This window comes from Cyprinodon tularosa, unplaced genomic scaffold (assembly GCF_016077235.1).
Source record: "Cyprinodon tularosa strain WSP-4 unplaced genomic scaffold, ASM1607723v1 ctg116, whole genome shotgun sequence".
NCBI classification, from domain to species: domain Eukaryota; kingdom Metazoa; phylum Chordata; class Actinopteri; order Cyprinodontiformes; family Cyprinodontidae; genus Cyprinodon; species Cyprinodon tularosa.
Window position 1 is genome coordinate 446,181 of NW_024037959.1, and position 22,278 is coordinate 468,458.

General features: G+C 36.8%; 1 protein-coding gene across 1 annotated transcript in view; it reads left to right on the top strand.

Moving 5' to 3' along the window:
- Positions 1-22,278, top strand: part of macrod2 (mono-ADP ribosylhydrolase 2) — a 578,860-nt gene that overhangs the window by 248,226 nt on the left and 308,356 nt on the right. The window contains exon 5 of the mRNA XM_038306738.1: positions 631-747. Coding sequence (XP_038162666.1) covers positions 631-747 — 117 coding nt within the window. The remainder of the gene's footprint in view (positions 1-630; positions 748-22,278) is intronic.

The following is a 22,278-nucleotide window of genomic DNA, read 5'->3' on the forward strand; positions in this document are numbered from 1 at the left end:
GGGATGTCAGGCTCTCAGAGACAGATAATGTGGATTTCTATCGCTCTGCCTTCTTGTGTAAGATGAGCCATCAATCAAGTGTATCGTGTCCTTAACCTGATAAAATTAAAACCTTTAAGGGGGGTTGGGTGCCTGAGGTCTCCAAAGAACCAGGACACACATCAACACCAGGCATGACAGATCCAGAACATAGATCCAAATCATGCAAGGCTCACAGCAAAGATCAAGGCAGAAAATACAGTTAATGATCTAATGCTATATTGCTGTTGACAGAGGAGAGAGATTGCAGGAAGAACGGTCTCATTTTCACCCTACGCTGAGGGGTTATTAGATCTTGGTCCATCTAATTTAATTTCGAAGGTTGTCAATATTTACCAGCAACAGGCGCAGCTCACCATAGTAGAGCCAGTATCCCCACAGGAAGGAAAACCTGATATAATTGTAACATTTCCAGATATATTTACTAGATTTCAGCCTTGGAGTTTTTTTTTTTTAGCTTTCAGTTATCTTTGTTCTTAAATGACGAAGCATGTACACCTTTTTATCACAGCATGTCTGAGATATATGAAGCTGCGTATTCTTGTGTTTTTTGCTCCGTTAAACCTTACTCTGGTTTTGTGTGTGTTTCAGTTGACGGCTGCATACACAAAGCGGCAGGGTCCTGTCTGTATGATGAGTGTCACTCACTAAACGGCTGTGACACCGGCAAAGCCAAGATCACCTGTGGCTATGATCTCCCTGCAAAATGTGAGTATCAGTAATTATTTTCTTTTTTTTTGCTTGAGCCGTGATGTTCACGCTGGTGCCTTGCAGAAATGTTTCTAATCAAATCTTCCACCTCAGAGGGCTTTATCATCTGATAATTAGAAGACAATAGCTTGTATTGGTAAACAGTGTAATATTAGACTATTCTGTACAACTCACATTTACTCTAAAAGCCTTAATCATAAAGAGTATGAAAGGATTTTTTTTTTCTTCTTATCATCTTTGCTTGAGCCTGGCGTACGACCTCAAACACTTTTTTCTGTAGGTTCAATTCTCACAAATAGTTTTAAGGAAAGTGCATCCAAAGGATGAAGAAAATTGATGGCATTAATTGTAAAGCACCAAACTCAGGTACCAACATGTACAATAACGCAGTGGACACACATAAAGAAATATGTGATCACAGACAGTCAATAGATTAAGAATTTGTCCATAATATAAGGGTTTTAGTGTCAGATCTGTTCAAATGTTGACTGTAATCCATGCTTTGGAGATCTAACAGTACGGCACCTTACCAAGGAATTTAAAACCATTTTCTGGCAACACTTGTCCCCCAGTAACTCTATACAGATAACCACATTTCTGACAGCATTCTGAAGGAGTATTTTCTGCTTCAGCTCCAAAGCAGCATTTAAACTGGGATGCACACAGGTTACAGTTCTCCTTCTCTGCAAACAACCTTAACCAGTAAATGGATGCAGATAAAATACTTAATTTTCCACTCAAAATGGGTTTGTATTTTACTTGAGTTGGTCTCAGAGGACTGCAGATATACAGCAATGAAAAACAATATTTACAGTGAAGGACACCATCAGATATGCCATTAAAAAACAAACAAACGTGTGTATATATATATACACTATATTGCCAAAAGTATTTGCTCACCCATCCAAATTATTGGAATCAGGTGTTCCAATCACTTCCATGGCCACAGGTGTATAAATTCAAGCACCTAGGCATGCAGACTGTTTTTACAAACATTTGTGAAAGAATGGGTCGCTCTCAGGAGCTCAGTGAATTCCAGCGTGGAACTGTGATAGGATGCCACCTGTGCAACAAATCCAGTCGTGAAATTTCCTCGCTCCTAAATATTCCACAGTCAACTGTCAGCTGTATTATAAGAAAATGGAAGTGTTTGGGAACGACAGCAACTCAGCCACGAAGTGGTAGGCCACGTAAACTGACGGAGCGGGGTCAGCGGATGCTGACGCGCATAGTGCGAAGAGGTCGCCAACTTTCTGCAGAGTCAATCACTACAGACCTCCAAACTTCATGTGGCTTCCATGGTCGAGCAGCTGCATCCAAGCCATACATCACCAAGTGCAATGCAAAGCGTCGGATGCGGTGGTGTAAAGCACGCCGCCACTGGACTCTAGAGCAGTGGAGACGCGTTCTCTGGAGTGACGAATCGCGCTTCTCCATCTGGCAATCTGATGGACGGGTCTGGGTTTGGCGGTTGCTAGGAGAACGGTACTTGTCTGACTGCATTGTGCCAAGTGTAAAGTTTGTTGGAGGGGGGATTATGGTGTGGGGTTGTTTTTCAGGAGCTGGGCTTGGCCCCTTAGTTCCAGTGAAAGGAACTCTGAATGCTTCAGCATCCCAAGACATTTTGGACAATTCCATGCTCCCAACTTTGTGGGAACAGTTTGGAGCTGGCCCCTTCCTCTTCCAACATGACTGTGCACCAGTGCACAAAGCAAGGTCCATAAAGACATGGATGACAGAGTCTGGTGTGGATGAACTTGACTGGCCTGCACAGAGTCCTGACCTCAACCCGATAGAACACCTTTGGGATGAATTAGAGCGGAGACTGAGAGCCAGGCCTTCTCGTCCAACATCAGTGTGCAACCTCACAAATGCGCTTCTGGAAGAATGGTCAAAAATTCCCATAAACACACTCCTAAACCTTGTGGACAGCCTTCCCAGAAGAGTTGAAGCTGTTCTAGCTGCAAAGGGTGGACCGACGTCATATTGAACCCTATGGATTAGGAACGGGATGTCACTTAAGCTCATATGTGAGTCAAGGCAGGTGAGCAAATACTTTTGGCAATATAGTGTATATATATATATATATATATATACACTCACCGGCCACTTTATTAGGCACCCCATGCTAGTAACGGGTTGGACCCCCTTTTGCCTTCAGAACTGCCTCAATTCTTTGTAGCATAGATTCAACAAGGTGCTGGAAGCATTCCTCAGGGAGTTTGGTCCATATTGACATGATGGCATCACCAAGTTGCCGCAGATTTGTCGGCTGCACATCCATGATGCAAATCTCCCGTTCCACCACATCCCAAAGATGCTCTATTGGATTGAGATCTGGTGACTGTGGAGGCCATTTGAGTACAGTGAACTCATTGTCATGTTCAAGAAACCAGTCTGAGATGATTCCAGCTTTATGACATGGCGCATTATCCTGCTGAAAGTAGCCATCAGAAGTTGGGTACATTGTGGTCATAAAGGGATGTTCATGGTCAGCAACAATACTCAGGTAGGCTGTGGCGTTGCAACAATGCTCAATTGGTACCAAGGGGCCCAAAGAGTGCCAAGAAAATATTCCCCACACCATGACACCACCACCACCAGCCTGAACCGTTGATACAAGGCAGGATGGATCCAAATTCTGACCCTACCATCCGAATGTCGCAGCAGAAATCGAGACTCATCAGACCAGGCAACGTTTTTCCAATCTTCTATTGTCCGATTTCGATGAGCTTGTGCAAATTGTAGCCTCAGTTTCCTGTTCTTAGCTAAAAGGAGTGGCACCCGGTGTGGTCTTCTGCTGCTGTAGCCCATCTGCCTCAAAGTTCGACGTACTGTGCGTTCAGAGATGCTCTTCTGCCCACCTTGGTTGTAACTGGTGGTTATTTGAGTCACTGTTGCCCTTCTATCAGCTCGAACCAGTCTGGCCATTCTCCTCTGACCTCTGGCATCAACAAGGCATTTCCGCCCACAGAACTGCCGCTCACTGGATGTTTTTTCTTTTTCGGACCATTCTCTGTAAACCCTAGAGATGGTTGTGCGTGAAAATCCCAGTAGATCAGCAGTTTCTGAAATACTCAGACCAGCCCTTCTGGCACCAACAATCATGCCACGTTCAAAGTCATTCAAATCACCTTTCTTCCCCATACTGATGCTCGGTTTGAACTGCAGGAGATTGTCTTGACCATGTCTACATGCCTAAATGCACTGAGTTGCCGCCATGTGATTGGCTGCTTAGAAATTAAGTGTTAACGAGCAGTTGGACAGGTGTACCTAATAAAGTGGCCGGTGAGCATATATATATATATATATATATATATATATATATATATATATATGACAATTAGGGCTGATATTTTAAAATGTATAATGTTTTTATGCCCCAAATCAATATTTTATCTTTTTTCTACTTTACCGTTAAAAGAACAACCACACCTCTGACGTTGATTTTCTCTCTCAATGTAACACTCCAAAATGAGGATGTCAGATACCATGAGTTTTATTTAAAGCATTTTTTGACCAAGGAATGAGTGCAGATCTAATACCATTAGGTGTCAGATTTAACAAAAGCGTGAGTGCATGCTCCTTCTGTGCTTATTGTGTCTTGCGATTCTCTCCTACTCATGTGTGTTGATGTTTCTGTGCTCTCATGTCAACTTATGTCAATTTGAGGTTAAAACCGACGTTATACAGTAAACTGCCTGTGATATCTGCCTAGTTTTAACAGTCGAATTATTAATATTATTGCTGATGCATTGAACATCCCTTCCTATCGGCGTAGAACATTTTGACTACTGCCACATGTGGATGGAGGGGATTTTGAAATGCTGATTTATAAGCTGCTATTTAAGTGGCTCAGATATTTGAAAAAATGATCTCTTTAGTTTAGCATATTTGCTACACATGCGGGTGAACAGATTAAAAACTTTTTGATGATCTTGCTGATTTTAGTAGATGTTTTTATTTTTACTATTGAAGGGTTCAAACAATAAGTACAAAACTTAGTAAAGAAGAGTATTTTCTTATGTTTTTTATCTCAAACATGCAACTTCTTAAGCGGTCTGGCTGCTGACTACGCAAGATCTGTCTGTGAGAGTTTGTGCATTAGAAGTGTCCTCATCTCTCAGCCTCTGGTTTTAAAGTTTCTTTCATAATAGGATCATTCCACGCTCAGCACAGTCTTATTTTTTTTTTTTTTTTTTGCTAATAAGTGTTCACTGTCCACAAATCCATTTGAAAACTCTTAGTAAAAAAGATGTTTTTCTACAATAGGGAGCAATAATCTGCTGGTTGAGATGATTAAATGGGAGAACACTTCTGCTTTAGTAAAGGATGGTCCAAATTTTAAAGCCTCTTTAAAAGCATCTTCAAGTTGCTTGTCTTTTTCTTTTTATGCAGAATATTTTTAGCTTGTCTCATCCTAAAATATGATATCTTTTCCTGATTGTCTAATAATGATTTTCTGTATTAATTTTTGAAAACTAGATTCTCCTGTAGTTTGATTTTGTGCCTTTCCTTGTTTGATGCAAAAAATTGCAAACCTTATTTCTCCTCAAAAAGGTCTTGAACCCTGATTTCTTTGACAACAGTATAAACTACTCTTGTGCAATAATCAATATCTCATAGATGACAATGCCAGTTTTGGGATAAGTCTAAATAAGCTCCAGCTTTTCATAAGTATTCTTCACCAAACCTTTACTTACATCTGTTTGTATTTTTGTAGAAATTGTAGAAATATGTTCCTATTGTAAAATGTAAACTTTTCCAAGAGGTGTAGTTCTCTGTTTTTATTAACATGATCAAAAATAAATTATAAAATCAATTATTAACTAATTTGAACTAAATTGTGTGGATATTCTGAGATAATTATTGTAATTGCAGCTTGTCCTAGAGTTGAGTTTTTGCAACAAAGACATTGGGAAAGCAATTAACTGCTTAATTTAATTAATTATTCAGACCTGACTTATTCTCTAAATAAGCCAAAATATCTTGAATGTCTTTCATAAAGAATTTGAAATGGTGTTATACATTTTTTTCTACTTTTAAGTCACTTAAACTACATTTCTGAAATCATCCCAAGAGTGAGCCGGTTGCTCCAGCTTTTCTTTTGGCTCCAATAGCAACTGTCCTTCATTATGTCACGTTTTAAACTTTGTCATAAGCTTATTTCTTTTATAAGAAATGTCACTGGGTGTAATTCGGTCGAGACAAACGTCCCAGCAGTCCTAACCTAACCCTGAAGGATTTCTGAGACACAGCCAAGAGAAGATATTGAGGCTCAGATGAAATTAGGTTGTGTTAATATGCTGTGTCGTAAAGATGTCAAACAAATGGAGCAGATAAACTGCGAGAGGGGGCTGTGGGCAACCAGTTCAAGTGTAGTCAGCTCTGAAGCTGCTTGCACCGTGACAATTTAATAACCTCCAGTGTCACATGGTAGCAATCATCGTCTGTTGTTGTTGTAATTATCTCCAAACAGAACAGCTACTCTTTGCAAGTTAACTTGTTAGTAGTTGTACTTGAACTGATATCATTTAGTGTCTGATCCGTCTTTACTCTAAATGAGAGATCATCTTCCAGCTCAGATCAGTTCATTGTCATTCTTCTGTTCAAGGAAACTGTCAAACACTTCAGTTTGCTTTGTAAACATTCCAGTTCTTATGATCTACCCACTGATTTCTTTTTTCTTAAATAATTAAATTCTAAATGTTGACTTTTTTGTTCCACCTCCACACAGTATGAAGTTGTCTTGACTAGAAACAATTATCTGTTGAGTGCATGAAAGCTGAAATAATAGACTGTCCACCCCCTCACTGCTGCAAAGAGTAAATAAACAAGAAAACACTTATCAAATTTCTAAACCCGTCTTGATTATTGGAAGTCACTTCAGGGCTTTAAGAGAAGATAAAATGCATTGAAATTTATTAGATGCTTTTATAGGATGATATTTTGTAACGGCTGTGAAATAGAGTAAATGACTTAAAAATGTTTTCTGATAAAATACTAATTACGATTTGGGTCTAGCATCTAGAAAGAGCCATAATTATACCTATAGATCCCTTTAAGATATTTTACAGTATAGACATCCTTTTGGTTTTATAACTGATGTCCAGGAAACAGTTGTATAAACTACAATCTGTCTTGATAATGAAAACGATTCTTCTTCTTCCCTTTTCTCTCTTTTATACATTGAGATTATCAAGGTGAGCTCACTAAATACAAAGGCCAGTTTTCGTGTGATTTCATATATATATATATATATATATATATATATATATATATATATATATATATATATATATATATATATAATATATAAACAAAGGAAAGCTCTCTAGCCCTACCTAACCCCATGCAGAAAAAATAAAAATAAATCATCATCTTTTTGTCAATAAATATATTTTTGGGGAGGTCAATTTAAGTTTCAATGCTGACCCTCAGCCCTGATAACCATCTGTCCTAAATATGAAGTAGGGTTAAAGATCACAAAAGGCAAAAAAAAGGGGGAAAAAAAAATCCTTCCCTTAATGAAAGAACTTTAAGAAAAGATGAGAATTGACCTCATTTTCATCCATGGTAGTTGTACATATTACAAAGCCAGTTTTAATGCTTTGGAAAATCAATTTACTCAGAGTGAGAACCATTATCGACGAGCAGGGAAAACTTGGAACAAAGGTGAAGTTTTCCTGGGATAGGTTAACCAGTGAGCTGTGGCTTTATCCATTCCACAGGTGTATTTTTAAACCATTACCTGAACTTTCATGCATTTAATTGAACAATTTATTTCTGGCTGTTCATTCCTGTTTTAATTCCTGCACTCTGAATAACCAATGCAAAAAAAAAAAAAAAACATTTTTTTTCTCCACAAAGAACAAAGTAGCAGATCTGCAATCAGAGTTGTCCTTATTTTGGAGGTTGGTGCTGAAGCAATGGAAAATGACCAGGCTAACCCAGCCCATCTTTTCTTCCTGCACCCCCACCTCTAAAGACAAGAAAATTACTCTCCATTACATCTCACTAAAGCAGTTTAGGCTTCGAATCCCACTGGCAGAATAAGCCTTTCCTTTAAGTGGGTATATGCACATGTGCAGCTTATTATTATAGAGCCGGTGCTGGACTATTAATCAATGACAGTAATTACCCACCTACCATAGCAGAAAGACTTCAAAAAACAATGTTTGCTATATCAATCTGGGAAAGACTTTGACTATTTGTCCTGTTGTTAGGTGGTTAGTCATCTGTTAGTGGTCAAGAGTAGCATTTGGGAGTCACTTATGTGGATGTGCACATTATTGCTTCATTACTTCTTTGTTTTTGAAGCTGTAGTTTCTGCTTAAAAAAGTAAAACAAACCTGTCAATAGGATATAAATATAGGCTCATATAGGCAATTTTGTCTTAATTTAGAAGCTTAGAAATCTGGAATGCTTAATGTTCATTATACATTGAGATAAACACTACTAAATGTTGTATCTATATGATGCTTTAGGTTTAAAAGGGATTTATCTTACATTTTATTACAGCTTGTATTTTCTATTTACTGTACTTATCTTTGGATCAATTTAATATTTAGCCAATTAAACTAAAGCACTCAAATGCTGTATGACATAGACTTATAATTCTTGGTTATGTCAGGAGATGAATGTTGCTTTGCAGGATGGATCGCATCACTATGTGTTTTCTGACCATCAGTAAGGTTAAAGCATTTTTGGCTGGAATGTTACTATATATCTTATAATTAGTGGAGGTGATTTAAAACCCTTTGGATTTCTTAATATACAGTAGTGCATGCTGAAACAATATAGCAGGGAAAACAGTTTTGGGATTAGCATTGTAAAGTTCAAAATGAGGTTTCTTTCCTCATTTTATAACCCATTCGATGTCTTCAGGAAACCTAATGTATTTAAGTTTCATCAATTTGTCCAGACCTGTCAGCTATTGGATTAAAGGAAATTAGTTAGTCCAATTTGACATCAGTGGACTGAAACATTGCTATTGAAAAAATAAACTCCTTCAGCAAAATTGTGATAGCTGTCAGCTGACCTAAGTAACTAGACGTCTGACTGCTAGATTTGAGGTCATTCTTTAAAAACGAGTCAAAACAAAACAAAAAAAATTGTATACTGTCTAGCATGGTGGGGTTTGTTTTTAAATTTTTTTTTTCTGCTTATGTACTGCACAAAGTTGATTAAACTGTCAAGGACGGATACTAACTCTAAAACTGAATTCTTTTATTTTATCTTTAGATAGGGACAGCTTTGGGTGGTTCTAAATTCATAATAATAGGAAACACAGATTAAAGCAGTTTTTGAATGGTTTTAGCAGGCCAGCATTGAAATTTTGCCATAATGTAGACAATGGCTAAGAAACATCTGATCGGCACATTTTCCTAAGGGGAATTGAAAGACTTGCTAGCAATGGCTTGAGATTGGCTATATAATGTTAAGCCATCATGGATTCAATAAGATATTTAGTCCTCTGGGAGAAACTTTAAGCTGCCTTACTATTTAACCCTATGAAACACCAAACGCCCCAAATTAAGAACACATATCCTTTATTTCTCTGTATGCAACTTTCTGCACTCAACTATTGACAGCTTGCAGACTCTTTGAAATTACTTGTGTGTGATAGAAAAAAAGAAATGCAACCGAAGGTTAAAAACTAGTAGAGATAAGGCCAAGAATTTAAAGAGAGCTTTCCCAATCCAGAGTGTGATTGTTTTTAACGTGACAAATCTCAATGAGGTATACTGACTAAACTCGGCTAATGAAAATGCCTGAATTTTATCATTAATATGCCGCTCCATGGATCCACAGTAATAGCGTTTAGCAGACATCTTGTGGGTTAATCTGCACTCTCATGTTTAAGCCCAAGATGTCACAGAAGACCTAGAATGTGTTTAGGGATCAAGCTAAAGGTCTGCATGAGAAAGTTAATGCTCCAAGTTGGATCTTGGCCACTTTTACTCTCCAGTTTAATCTGAAATCTTTTACCCAGCTGTGTTTTCCTCCCCTGGGCAGCTTCAGATTGGCAGTTCAAAACATTTCACTTGTTTATTGTTTGCCTCTTTCCCCAAACTCAATATTCTCTGAGCTAAAAGTGTATGCTTTGAATAATGTATCATATTTTTATACCCAACAGAGGCCAGGATTTTTGTTTTATCATGCTGCTGTCATTATTAGTGGTTTCCTTCCATCTTTTTAAATTATTATTTGAGAAAAAACAGATCTTGAGCTAAACATTGAATTAATAATATGTTTGCAGATAAAAAGAGACAGAAATCTACTGTTTTATCAGTTTTCTTTAAACTCTCCTAAAAAGTAACATTTGATTGAGATTCATGTCTTGCTCTTCTCTAAATCGTTTAAGCTGTAAGATTTTAGATTTAACCCTTTCATGTATTGCACCCGCCCCCACTCTTCTAATCTGTTCATTTGAAGAGAAAATTGTCTCCATGCAGCATAAAAAAGCTGGCAGACGTTTGATTATTGTCTCTTCTAAAACAAAGCTTTACTTTTTTTTTCTTTTTTTTTTAGCATACTTAGCACTTATCTATATGAAAACTTCTTTGTACTTCTCTACTTTGTACTCAAGCTTGCTACAACAACACACAACTGCTCTATTTTTTCTCTTGCTGATTAAGTTAAAATGTGTTCTCATTGGGAAAATGGGAACTCTGTGCACAATACATTTGAGTTTTCACTTGTAATTTTCAGCAGGGCCATTCCTATTATCTATAATCTTAGAGTAAAGTATAATTTATTAAACACAACCGCACTGTCAAACCTCTATTTAACTGAGAAAAGTTGTCAAGGTGGAAAGTTAAAGCTAAATCTAACAGTAAAAGTTATTCTTACTTGTTTTTTATGTTTTATACAGTCATTTTCGGTTATGAAAATATTTCCATTCCCCCAGCGTTTAATTTTTTACCCACTTTTCTTTTACAACACTCAATTTAAGTAATTTTCTATCATTGGTTTAATGTAAACAAATGTGGCTTTAAGACTGCAATAGATATTGTCTTCCTATTGTTTTTAGTCTGATTAATGATCTCAGAGTGCCATATTTCTTTAGAGTCTATTAGGGTTAAAACCAAAATAAAAGGACTAGGGCATATATATATATATATATATATATATATATATATATATTAGTCATTGTGCAATATTGGCAAGAATTCATAAGATAGTGAAAATTGTCATCATCATATCTATTTTTGAATTTAAAAAGTTGCTTTGAGAATCTGCAAGTGTCATTTAGATAACCTATATGAGTAAAAGTTTGAAAAATAAACACTACGTTCAATTCAACACTCAGTGTTATGCCAGATTCCCACATTAACAACCTGTTATTTAAAATCGCATACGTTTAATTTAAACATGTAAAATGTTCCAATAGTATGTCACTATTTATTTAAAATAATTAAACTAGGCATCCCCAAATTCGCTTCTCAAAGGCTGCTGCCCTGCAGGTTTTAAAAGTTTCCCTGCTTTGGCACAGCTGATTCTGATGATTGCAGATCAGCAAAAGCCTGTTAATCAGCTATCAATGGAAATCAGCTGTGCTAGAGCCAGGAAACCTTTAAAAACTGCAGAGCAGCAGCCTTTGAGAACCCACTTTGGGCATGCCTTAATTAAATGTTTCTCAAAGAGGAATCAACTACAGACTAAATGGAAATGGGTTGCAGTTTTACATTGTCTGAAAATAACAGAACTAAATTTGATACTATAATTATCTCCATAATTCAATAAAATACTTAGTAAGTACAAAATAGAAAATCAACTGATATGGTTAGAAAGGTGACACCTTGATAAAAATAGTTGCTATGGTCTTTTGAGAACTTTAAAAGAGTCTGTGGTTTCATATTTCTACGTTTGGGTTTATATCCACCTTGATCTGAAAACCCATGTAAGGTAAAGCTTTTATTCTGGACCTACCCAGTATGCTCCACCAGGGTAGAAGAACCAGTATACAGCCCAGATTTGAATGTCCAGACCAGAGCCACAGAAAAAACAAAAATACTTGCAGAGGAAAAACAAGATTTATTTCAAGGAAGTGTAGACAGATTTGCTATTTTTCTCAGAGGGATCATTTATCTCTGATACAAGGACACCGATATACATTGTTTTCCTGTTGAGAAATCCCTTGTTTCATTATTTTTCCTTCTTTTGACAGGGGATTTATAAGATCTTGAAAACTCTTCATTTTGATATTTTTAGTCTTAACCCATAACAATTCAAAGATGAAAGCTAAAAAAAAAGAAATAAAAAATCCCTTACCTGTTTTTTTAGCACCATCTTAATGTTTATATTTGTTTTTTCATTAATTATTTTATTGATTTTTTTGCATAAATCCTCTTGCAGCTTTAATTGGTTCAGGTTCTTCTAACTCTGAATGAAATATGTGGATCTCACTATACTTTATAGAAAAGTACAAAACCCACAGCTGCTCTTGAAATAAATGTTACACTAAAACCAGTAAGTGTCAAAAAGTAAGAGATTCAAATGTATTGCGTATGAGCAACTGACGCTAATGTTGTGCTTTGTTGTTCATTGGCTTGAAAACAGGAATTTAAGTAGTACGCTGAAACCTGTTGAAAGTAATTATCATGAAGTCTACTGCATACGATCTGGAAGGTGGCCAGCATACTTTAGCCTTTAGTTTTAAGGGCTGAACTTGAATGCAAAGGGCAGAAAGAAAGACGAGCATAAAAGGTCTATAAATGTTTTAACTCAGTTAAATTTGCAGGAGTCTAAAATCATCGCTTAAAATTATCCCCCTACGAGACTGTAGGAAAAATGTACATCTCTGTGAAAATGCTGCGGTTGAACCAAAATAATAATGTGTGAATGCAAAAGAAAAATATGTGAAAATTTTGTAACCTTGCTTCATCTGATAACAATTTTTATGGCTTCCTTATTGATGTTTTAGCAAGAGGCTATTCAATACTTATTTAATTCTTGAACTAGATAGGCAAATATATATATTTATGTATACTTTTTTATTTGTTCCTCAGAAAAGGTGTTTTTGTTGCAAGTAGAATTTATAGGGTCATTGTTAGACAAACCACCATTGGGACTCACTCTCCATTTCAGTTCACATGCTTTTTTATCTGCTGCTGGCTTTCAGGACAAAATGGAAATCTCTGGTGTTTACTGTAACTGCACCTGTGCTAATAATACTAATCATCTGCTGGTGATAAATTTTCCTCACTGATAGCATGTGAGGAATCTTTCCCATGCCCTAGTTAATCTAGGAGACCAGGCCGTCTGTTCTCTCTCCACTCAGCAAACAGAGATAAATCACAGTAAAGTACCCGCTATTAGAAGGTGACATGCAGCACGTTCTGATTAAATTAAACACAAGAACAATATCAGTCTGTTGCGTTTCTAGAAGGTACCCTCCAACCTTTAAACACAGCAAGACAGATATTTTCATAGATCTGCGAGACAGTTTAGATTTTTACCTGGGAATAACTTAATCTTTACTAGAAAAATCTTAGTTTTTTTTTTTTTTTTAAGTAGCAAAGTTGCTGATATTTCTTACAGTCTTATTTAAGGTTTGAACTTCATTTCTTTGAGTAGTTTGAACTTTTTGACTTGGAATACATCTTTTCCTCTATAACCAAATAATTATAGGGAGCAGTTTAAAAGTAAAATATGGAAAATGAAAAATAATTTTCAAAAATGTCTTTCATTATCAGAGAGTAACATTGCATCTTAGTAAATTATCATTGAGAATTTATTATACTAATTTAATTAAAAAACGGAGGCAAGTATATGGTATCGATCCATAGAGAGTTATTTATTTCAAGTATTTATTTAGAGTCATTTTGGTCAGTGTGACTTACAGCTAATTAAAATCCCAATTTTTGTCAATCAGATATTTTACATAAGACCCATAAAAACTGGATTTTCACTAAAAGATTCTATGACAGTATTATTACCTTGAAAATCACAGGGAAGACTGCTGACTTGACAATCATCCAGCAGGCAGTCATCGATTGGATGATAAGCAACAAACACCTAAAGAATGGTAAAAGGATTACATTTGTGCCACTCAAAGTGCTTTACACTATGGCTTCATTCACTTAGTCACTCTCCAGTGCATCCACATTCATATGTGGATCGTTAGGCAACCTGGGGTTTAGTGCTTTTACCAGTAGTTCATCAAAATGTGCCAGGAGGAAGATGCAATCAGCAACTCTTTACTGGCTGTTCAGGGTTCTGTATCTGAGAATGATGGTTGAAAGATTAGTGGAAGGAAAGATGGTGGTACAAAGTTGGTACTGGCAATAGTGACAATGATTTATGTAATTTTAATTGTTAAAATGTTAAGTTCATATACTGTCAAATAACATACTTTTCAGTAAGCATGCAACATTTTTTATTTAAATATTTTTTGTAATTGATTTTAGGTAATTCTTAATTGTTGGTTGGGAACCTTTTTTTTTATTTGTGAAATATTTCACTATGAAACTATAATTTCTGCATTATTCACTGAATTTACATCAATAAACTTTTAACTCTGTAATGCCAAATGTATCATATCTGATACATACGGTTTCTGAAATGTTTTGCATCTGACACCTTTTGCATAATTTAATGGTAAAAACTTTGCTCAAAATCCTATTGTACACAATCAGATATACCTGATAACAGAGGGCAGAAGACTACACAAAAAATAATCTTGACTTATCGCATAGTAATAAATTATTAATATCAAAAATGTATTTCTGTTTTTTCTTTTTACATATTTTGTTAAAAGGCCAAATAAGAAGTTCAGACCAAAAAAAAGGAATTTTTTGTTTTGTTTTATTCTTGGATCGGGCTTTAAAGGGTTAAAGTATAATTTTGATATGTAAAGTTATTGATTTTCGCTGTATAGTGTCACAGATCAAAAGACTAAAGCTACATAAAGGTAAAACTAAAGGACCACATCCAAACACTCTTTTTGTTGAATACATCTCCTGTGAAATAAATCCCTGCTTGTAGTAAAAATAAATGAGCAGTGCTGAAGTGAGTCCTGGTTGCTGCTGCAGTCACAACCGCACACACTGTGCAAAGTCAACATGTTCTCAGCTGCTCACCGTTAGCACTCACATCATAAATGTCACCACATCTCTTCATGCCCACTCCATTCACCAGACGGGGCCACTGCAGACTTCTGAATTCAATTATTACGGTGTTGTTTGAAGTTTGATTTTTTTTTCTTTCTATTTCTTTTTAGTCAAGTGGACTTAAAGTAGGCAGGATCTATACTTTTACTTACATTTTTTTTTCAGAAGAAATACCATTTCTTACAGATACGGAAACCTATTTGGGATAAAATACTTAAAAATTGTGCATACACATAAAACATTCTTATTAAAATCACATTGTATTCTTAAAAAAGTGTGTAATTAATCAGTTATAACTCCCAACCAGGTTAGGATAAATATTGATTATCTAGCTTAATACACCTTAAGTACACCTGAAGTCAACCACTCCAGAGTTAAACTCATCTGTATAAGATGAAAGTTATATATTTCTAGATAAGAAAAATAATATTATAATTTATTGAAGTATTGAGTTTTTATTTAAATTTTTTTTTAAGGTTCCCCTTAAATTTAACTTATTGAACGTTTCCAGAAACACTTTGCAAGCCGTTTAGTTCATTAGTTTGCTCTGGTTCCCTAAATTCATGGTTTTCAACCTTGTGGAATCTAAACCGAAATGAAAAAAAGCTAAAGTAAAATAGATAAATGTAAGACTTAAGCCTTTTTCAATACATGCTTCCATCTCTGTGGTTAATACACAACTAAAACATTTTCTTAATGGTTTCAGTTCATGGTTATGAAATGCTTAATTTACAGTGATCTTAAATTAGCAGAACTGTAGCTTTTTTAAGGACCTTGTTAGGTGTGGTAATGGCTAGTGTCTCAGAAGGCATTATTTTCTGGAATAAAAACTTATATATTTAAAGGTGAAGGTCATATCTTGCTTCATGGATGCATTTTTAGCTCTTTCAACATGAAATAGCTGGACATCAATTGCAACCCATCTGTTTCCTAGCATTAATTATCAGAGAAAACCTGCCTCTTTTTGTGTCTACATTGATAATTTTGTTCTGGTTTTCATTTGGCTGCAGTAAGAAGGAACATACCAAACCTAATTTTAACTACTCATCTCTAAAAGCCCAAATATTCTTCAGTCCTTTTCTTCTCAGATTTTTGTGCCTTCTTTGTTGGCCGGCCTGTCAGTCTTCCAGGCCTCTTGAGGACTGCAGTAATTTGGTAATTTTGCCTAAATGGTGATACTGTAATTATGTGGCATCAGCTGCCTAGCTGTCAGTGAGACGGCCAACGGTCATTCATCACCAGGAAACTAGAGGGGGGAAGTGAGTTTCGCCACTGATGGGGTAAACACTTGCAGAAAGAAAGCGTGGTGGTCTCTCCCCAAAAACGGCTAAAAATGGAGAGGTGAGAGGCCTTTGGAGTAATAGGGTGCAGGAGCATTTACGGCCTGTGTGGTAGACTGGTCGTTTCACCGAGATAGTGAGGCATCAAGGCGTGCCCGAGCTGCAAAATTGACAGTGATGCTTCGGGATGGAAGGGGGGCTTGTGAAGTGGGCGCGCTGGAAGGTCAGGTTTGAAGTAGAATGTGGCAGCAGCTCTAATGCAGTCCTGCCATCCCATCACACACGGCTCCCATCTGTCCATGAATAGGTCTGGCCTAATGAAAGCTGTCGTTATAAAGGGCTCATCACCCAGTGGTGGCATATTAACACACAGAGAGAATCCTCACTACCCAAGAGCTGTGCCTGCCAAAGTCTGCCTTTTTTCATTTCAGTCTAGTGTTGAATATGTTTTTGAAAATAGAAGCAAGATTAAGTCTACTAAGACTGCAGATTGGGGGAAAAAAAATTAAGCATACCTTTAGGTATTTAAAATAATGGCATGTTTGAGACTCATGGAAAAAAAATATATACACATATATATATTTCTTTGCGTGTTAAGTGTAGCTCTAGAAAGAAGTTGACTTCTCTCTCAGCCGTGACTGTCTATCCAAACTGCATTCTGTTTTAAATGTAACTGGTCAGCTACTGGCAGATACAGTAGCTGGTGACATAGATCCAAATACTTATCTGAGGGACATGAAAATCAGATCATCTCTTTTTGTTTTATGCCATAACATTGAATGTGTCACTTTTTCAGCGCAGTGGAAGATTAGTAATGTTCTTGGACTAAATTAATCATTATAAAGTCATTGCATTGCAGGTAATAGAGCAATATATACCAAGGGTGTCTGACTGCAGACCATAATAGCCAGTGTTTGGAATATTTTAGCCCCTGGTCAGCATCAGAATCAAATTAAAGGTTCATTACCAGGTCTCTATAGTACTTCACATCAGCAAAAGACCGTTTAGATTAACTCCAAGACAAGGACTCGTTAGAACTGAAGTTAGACACTCTCATTGGGTGGGAATCATAATTTTGTGGCTTTGACCTTTATTGGAGGATCACAAATAGCATATGTTTTTTGTTGTTATATATATATATATATATATATATATATATATATATATATATATATATATATATATATATATATATATATATATATATATAAAGGATGCTGCTCTGAAGATGCAGTTAATTAATTTTTGGTTTTATTGCAGTTCGAGGATAGGATCAAAATAACTGAAGGTTTTTTTTTCACACCCCTGAAATTGTTTGTTTTTGTTAGAGGTTTCACCAGACTTGATGTTTCTATAAATACCACAGAAGTGATGTAAATAAACACTGATACTGTGATGTTGTCAGTGTTGAAAATAACAGGGATTCATAATAAAAGCATGCATTAGTTTTTTTGGCCTTAAAAGTAATCTAACCAATCACTTTTTACAAATTGGTAATGCTGTTAGGTTACTTGTGATCTAATGTACAGTAGCTCATTACTACAACTCTGTCAATCAGATCAACTTTTTATAGGCGCACACCCTCTGCAGTGGAGAGAGACTTTTACTACACAGAGCTGAGTTAGAGGCATGCACGATGCCAGTTGGTGGAGGAAGCATAATATGGGCAGGTGTTCAGCATGTGTTAAACACATGGCACAGAGTCACGGCTTCAATGACAGCATTCCTAAAGAGCTCACTGAAGTCAAAGGCTAAATGTTCTTGTGAGTTGCTTATAACAGATGGGAACTGAGACTTTATATACGTTGGTTTGAAGTAAATGTGATCTAATAAAGGATCTTAGATTGCCTCACATTAGAATCAGACATGAACAATAAAAAAAATTAAAAATTGAAAAAAAAAACAGCATTTAAATATTAATATTCCAGAATAAAATAAAAACAGAAAAGAAAACATCACAAGCTTACAGGTATAATAAAGAAAAACATGTACACCAAATATTTAAACCAGCAGCTTTACACAAAGTTTAATCCTCCTTAACAACAATCTAGTTTCATCCACTGATGTTCAACATGCATCTCTTTGTTTTATTTGTTTGTTTTTTACAGTTCAGCTATATACAATTTTGCTTTGCTCTAACTTCATCAGTGTTTATCATTTCTTTAGGCTCTTTTGTAAACAGAGCCCTGCCACTCATTCCTCTGGTACAATGGTGCACAGATTATGCGTAGGACACGCATGTCTCAACTGGTGACAATGTTGTTGTCTCAGGAATAAAGGCAAATTTTTAATCTGATGGCTTTGTTTACCGCTCATTCCAGACTAAGGATAAAAACTAATTAAGAACAGGGAGTAGCAGGCTCCTGTAGTGCCATTTTCAAAGCTAATTATGCATGAATACAGGCTGCCTAAATAGTTGCTCCAGAGTCTTTGATGTTCTTTTCACTAAATTGCTATGGTTACTTCCGCTCATTAGGCTTTTAAGATTGTAAACGTTGACAGGTTTTGTCGCTCCTCTTTAAGCATATGGGGGATGGAGATTTTGCCACAAACTTAGCATTTGTGTGTATTGCATATACTTGGTTGAGTTGCCATTCATTGATTTTAAATCCTGTGGATTTAAAGCCATGCTGCGGTCCTTAAAAACCATTAACCTTCCCGTAAAAGTACATATGGCTCTCTGTAAACCCTAATGGGGAGTAGAACCGATACGAAAGAGGCTGTGTGTTGCTGCAGGAGCACCGCTTTTAAGAAATACGGAAATGAGACTCCATAAAACAGGAAATAAAATGTTTTTTTATTTTAACGGTGTGGTACTGGTAGGTTCTGCTCCTGTGTCTGTTGTGGTTTTAAGGGCTCTCTCAATCAATGCGCTCCCAAGCAATTGGATACCTGTGTGTGGATTTTACACACGATATGGGAATTTGGCTCTGTAAACCTCAGCAACAAAGCAGCATTTAAATTGGGCTCTATTTTGATTCAGGCAAGGCATGACTTTAAGCCAAGAAGGATATTCTCACATTGGAAGAGTATGGCTGAAGACAAACTCAAAACTGAAATAGAATTAATTATTCAAAATTAATTACTTTTTTCCATAAACTTTTTAAAATACTACTGTTTCTAGCTCTCTACAGATTTATTTATCGATTTATCACGCTAGGTATGGGCAGGTTATCGGAGTCATAAAAAGTGTGCAAACTTTAAATAATTGTTTATTGCAAAATTTCCCCTTTTTTCCATTTGAAATCCTCATAATGAGATGTCAAAAAAGGGCAGTCAAGACCAGAGTTCTGTTATTCTGTATGAAGCATAACTCAGGTCACCCCCCTTCTCCAAGTGTTCCTGCACACTGCTGTTTAGCTGGCTAAAAAAGCCTACTACATTTCCTTGTCTTAAAGAACATATTATATAAACTGTTTTTTTTAAACGATAAGGATTAAACGCCATGGATGTTCAAAAGAAGGGGACTAAAGAATTGTCACTCCTTGCTCCTGTTAAAAGAATGTCTCAGTTTGGCCGCTATCTCCAACGTTGGTTTGCCATTTCTGTAGAAGGCATGAGGCAGTAACAAAACTATCTTAGCAGAGGAGCCTCAATAATTAAGAAGTTAGTATAAGTTTCACTCTGGTGTTTGATTGGTGTCCCTTGTCCACTTGAAGACTAAACTGCTAGTGAATCCCAATTCATAAAGCCGGGCGTACACTGTTAGATTTTTCCTGTACGACTAAACCAAAGGGTTTGGTTGATTTTCTCCCGACCTCACAACCACCTGCTGATCGGGAGGTGGTCGTATGAGGCTGATCGCCCCTCATAACCCCCTGTACACTACACGACTCACGACGCATGATCAGGCTGAAGGTCAGGCCGATCGAAAAATTCTCGCACGACTGGAAAATCCCTCTGAAAATCGCACAGTGTACGTCCGGCTTAAGGGAATTCTGGGAATTCTACCAACAAACCTGCTAAAGAGGATTAACCAAAAGACTGTGATGTCAATTTCTTTGCTTCTAGAACCTCCGCCTCCTCATTTCCAGGGTTTCAAGGTTGAACTGGGAGTGAAGTATTTATAAGCTGCTCCTTCAGACTGAAATCAGTTACAGATTGTCTTAGAAAACAAGCTTATGATGCAAATATTTTCAATCCTTTATAATTGTTGTAGTCAATCTTTAAATGTTTGAAATTGTGTCTACCATTATGTCTGTGCTGCCATATTAGCCTGAACAATGCTTTTGAGATAGATTTGTATGCCCTTTTTAATTTCCTGATTAAATAAAGTGGATTTTATTAACAAATATTAGATTATCAGTGTATTACGATATAAGGAAAAGAATTTGGGGGATATCAATATTAATATTAAATATTTGAATAATCTTACAGCCCTGCTGCTTATCTTCTTTGGCCGGTATTACTGGCCAAACATTGATTTCCAGTTTTCTTTTAGGTCTCACCTGACCATCCTAATTTTAGAGTTTTTCTTTGCAAGTTTTTGATAGCCATGTTCAACCCTATGGCAATTAAATTAATTTATCTATTATATATATGTTAGAGTAATGTTATCTTTAGGTTATTAGAACATGATAATCCTAGCCCATGCCTAAAGCTGTTTATGAAGTATACAGTTGTGTAATACCGGTGTTGTTGCTTTATTCTGCTGCTGTTTCCCAATTTTTTTTAAAGGCATTACAAGTGAAAAATGACTTTGTTGCTTGTAGTTTTATGGTGATCACCTTGAGTCGTTGCTCTGGCCAAGAGACCAGTGAGTGTAATGGATCTGCTGGGAGCCCTCGGTATGGATTTATGAACATGAAGGGCTGGAGGAAAGGATCTGTCACCTACCTGTTTTCAACAAATGGGATGACACAAAGGAATAACTGCAGAAAGTTGCTCCAAGGTGACAGAATATGATATGCAACACGATGACTGTGTCTGGCACTTATGGCTAATTCCTAGTTTACTTATCCAAAAATGAAGCAAACTCTATGTTTTAACATGATGAATTTTTAATTACAGACAAGCTGCTGCCACTGCAGCCTGGGATGAGGGGCAGTGTCCCTGTGGAAGTTTGACTTATCCGTCGCTGTCATAATCATGACCGAAGCCATACACACAGACATACGCAATATCAGCATGTAACAAATCATGTGACAGTGCACCAAAGGGAGCTGGGCCATGTTTTTAAAGGTCCCCTCCATTTGCGTGGTGTTTAGTTTGGCAGGGGAGCGTCCGGATCAAGTTTCCCCCTCCTGCTGTCTAATTATTGACCCATCTGGTATTGTCTTTTCAATTGTTTCAATTATGATGGCACTGGTGTAGCTCAGCACCCTGGCGTCAATGCATGCATAATTCATGTGTAACACCCCGGACTCCACTCAGAGCTGTGGGTTTGAGCTGAATGTCAATACTGCCTCATGCCCCCAGTGGAGCAAAGAGTTGTCTGTATTGACAGCGGGCCAGATAAGGAGAGCAAAACCAAGTGCTGGCAAAGACAGTGGATAGTGATGCTATCATGGAGCATGTAGGTGACAAGATGTCTGTGTGTGTGTGGTGAAAGTAAGCTGTCTTCGCAGCTTCTGTTTGCTGTCACCTTATATGCGGCCTAATTATTGTCACCCCCAGACCTTGCAATCAATAGTGTTCAATTACTCATGAACCAGTGATGCAGCATTGTTTACTAGGAAATCAGAGCCAGCCAAGGGTTAACTCTCTCATCAGGGCTTTTACCATGGAGGCAGGGAGAGGGTAAAAGTTAATCAAGAGAAAAAAAAAGGTTCAGGGAGTGCCACTGCTCATTAAGAGGTGTGAAGATGACAAAGAGAAGGGGTCATATTTTTTGGCACCTTGCTGTAATGGAGGTGCCATTGGGAGGGCAGTGCGTGACATCTGTAAAATGTGTCATTACTAGATACTAGCGGAGATGGTTTACAAACAGATTGGAGCTCAGCAGATGATAAAAAAAGCTCTTTTATTGACAGTGGCTGGCTTGTCCACAACCGTCTTTGACAAAATGTTTTGTTAAGACATGAGATGCAGGAAAAATGTTTATGTGGCTAGTATGAGCACTGAAGAGTGCCGCTGCCATTGTATAGAGATTTGAAGGATGCTGTTTTTTCTCCATATGAATCACAGCTTCT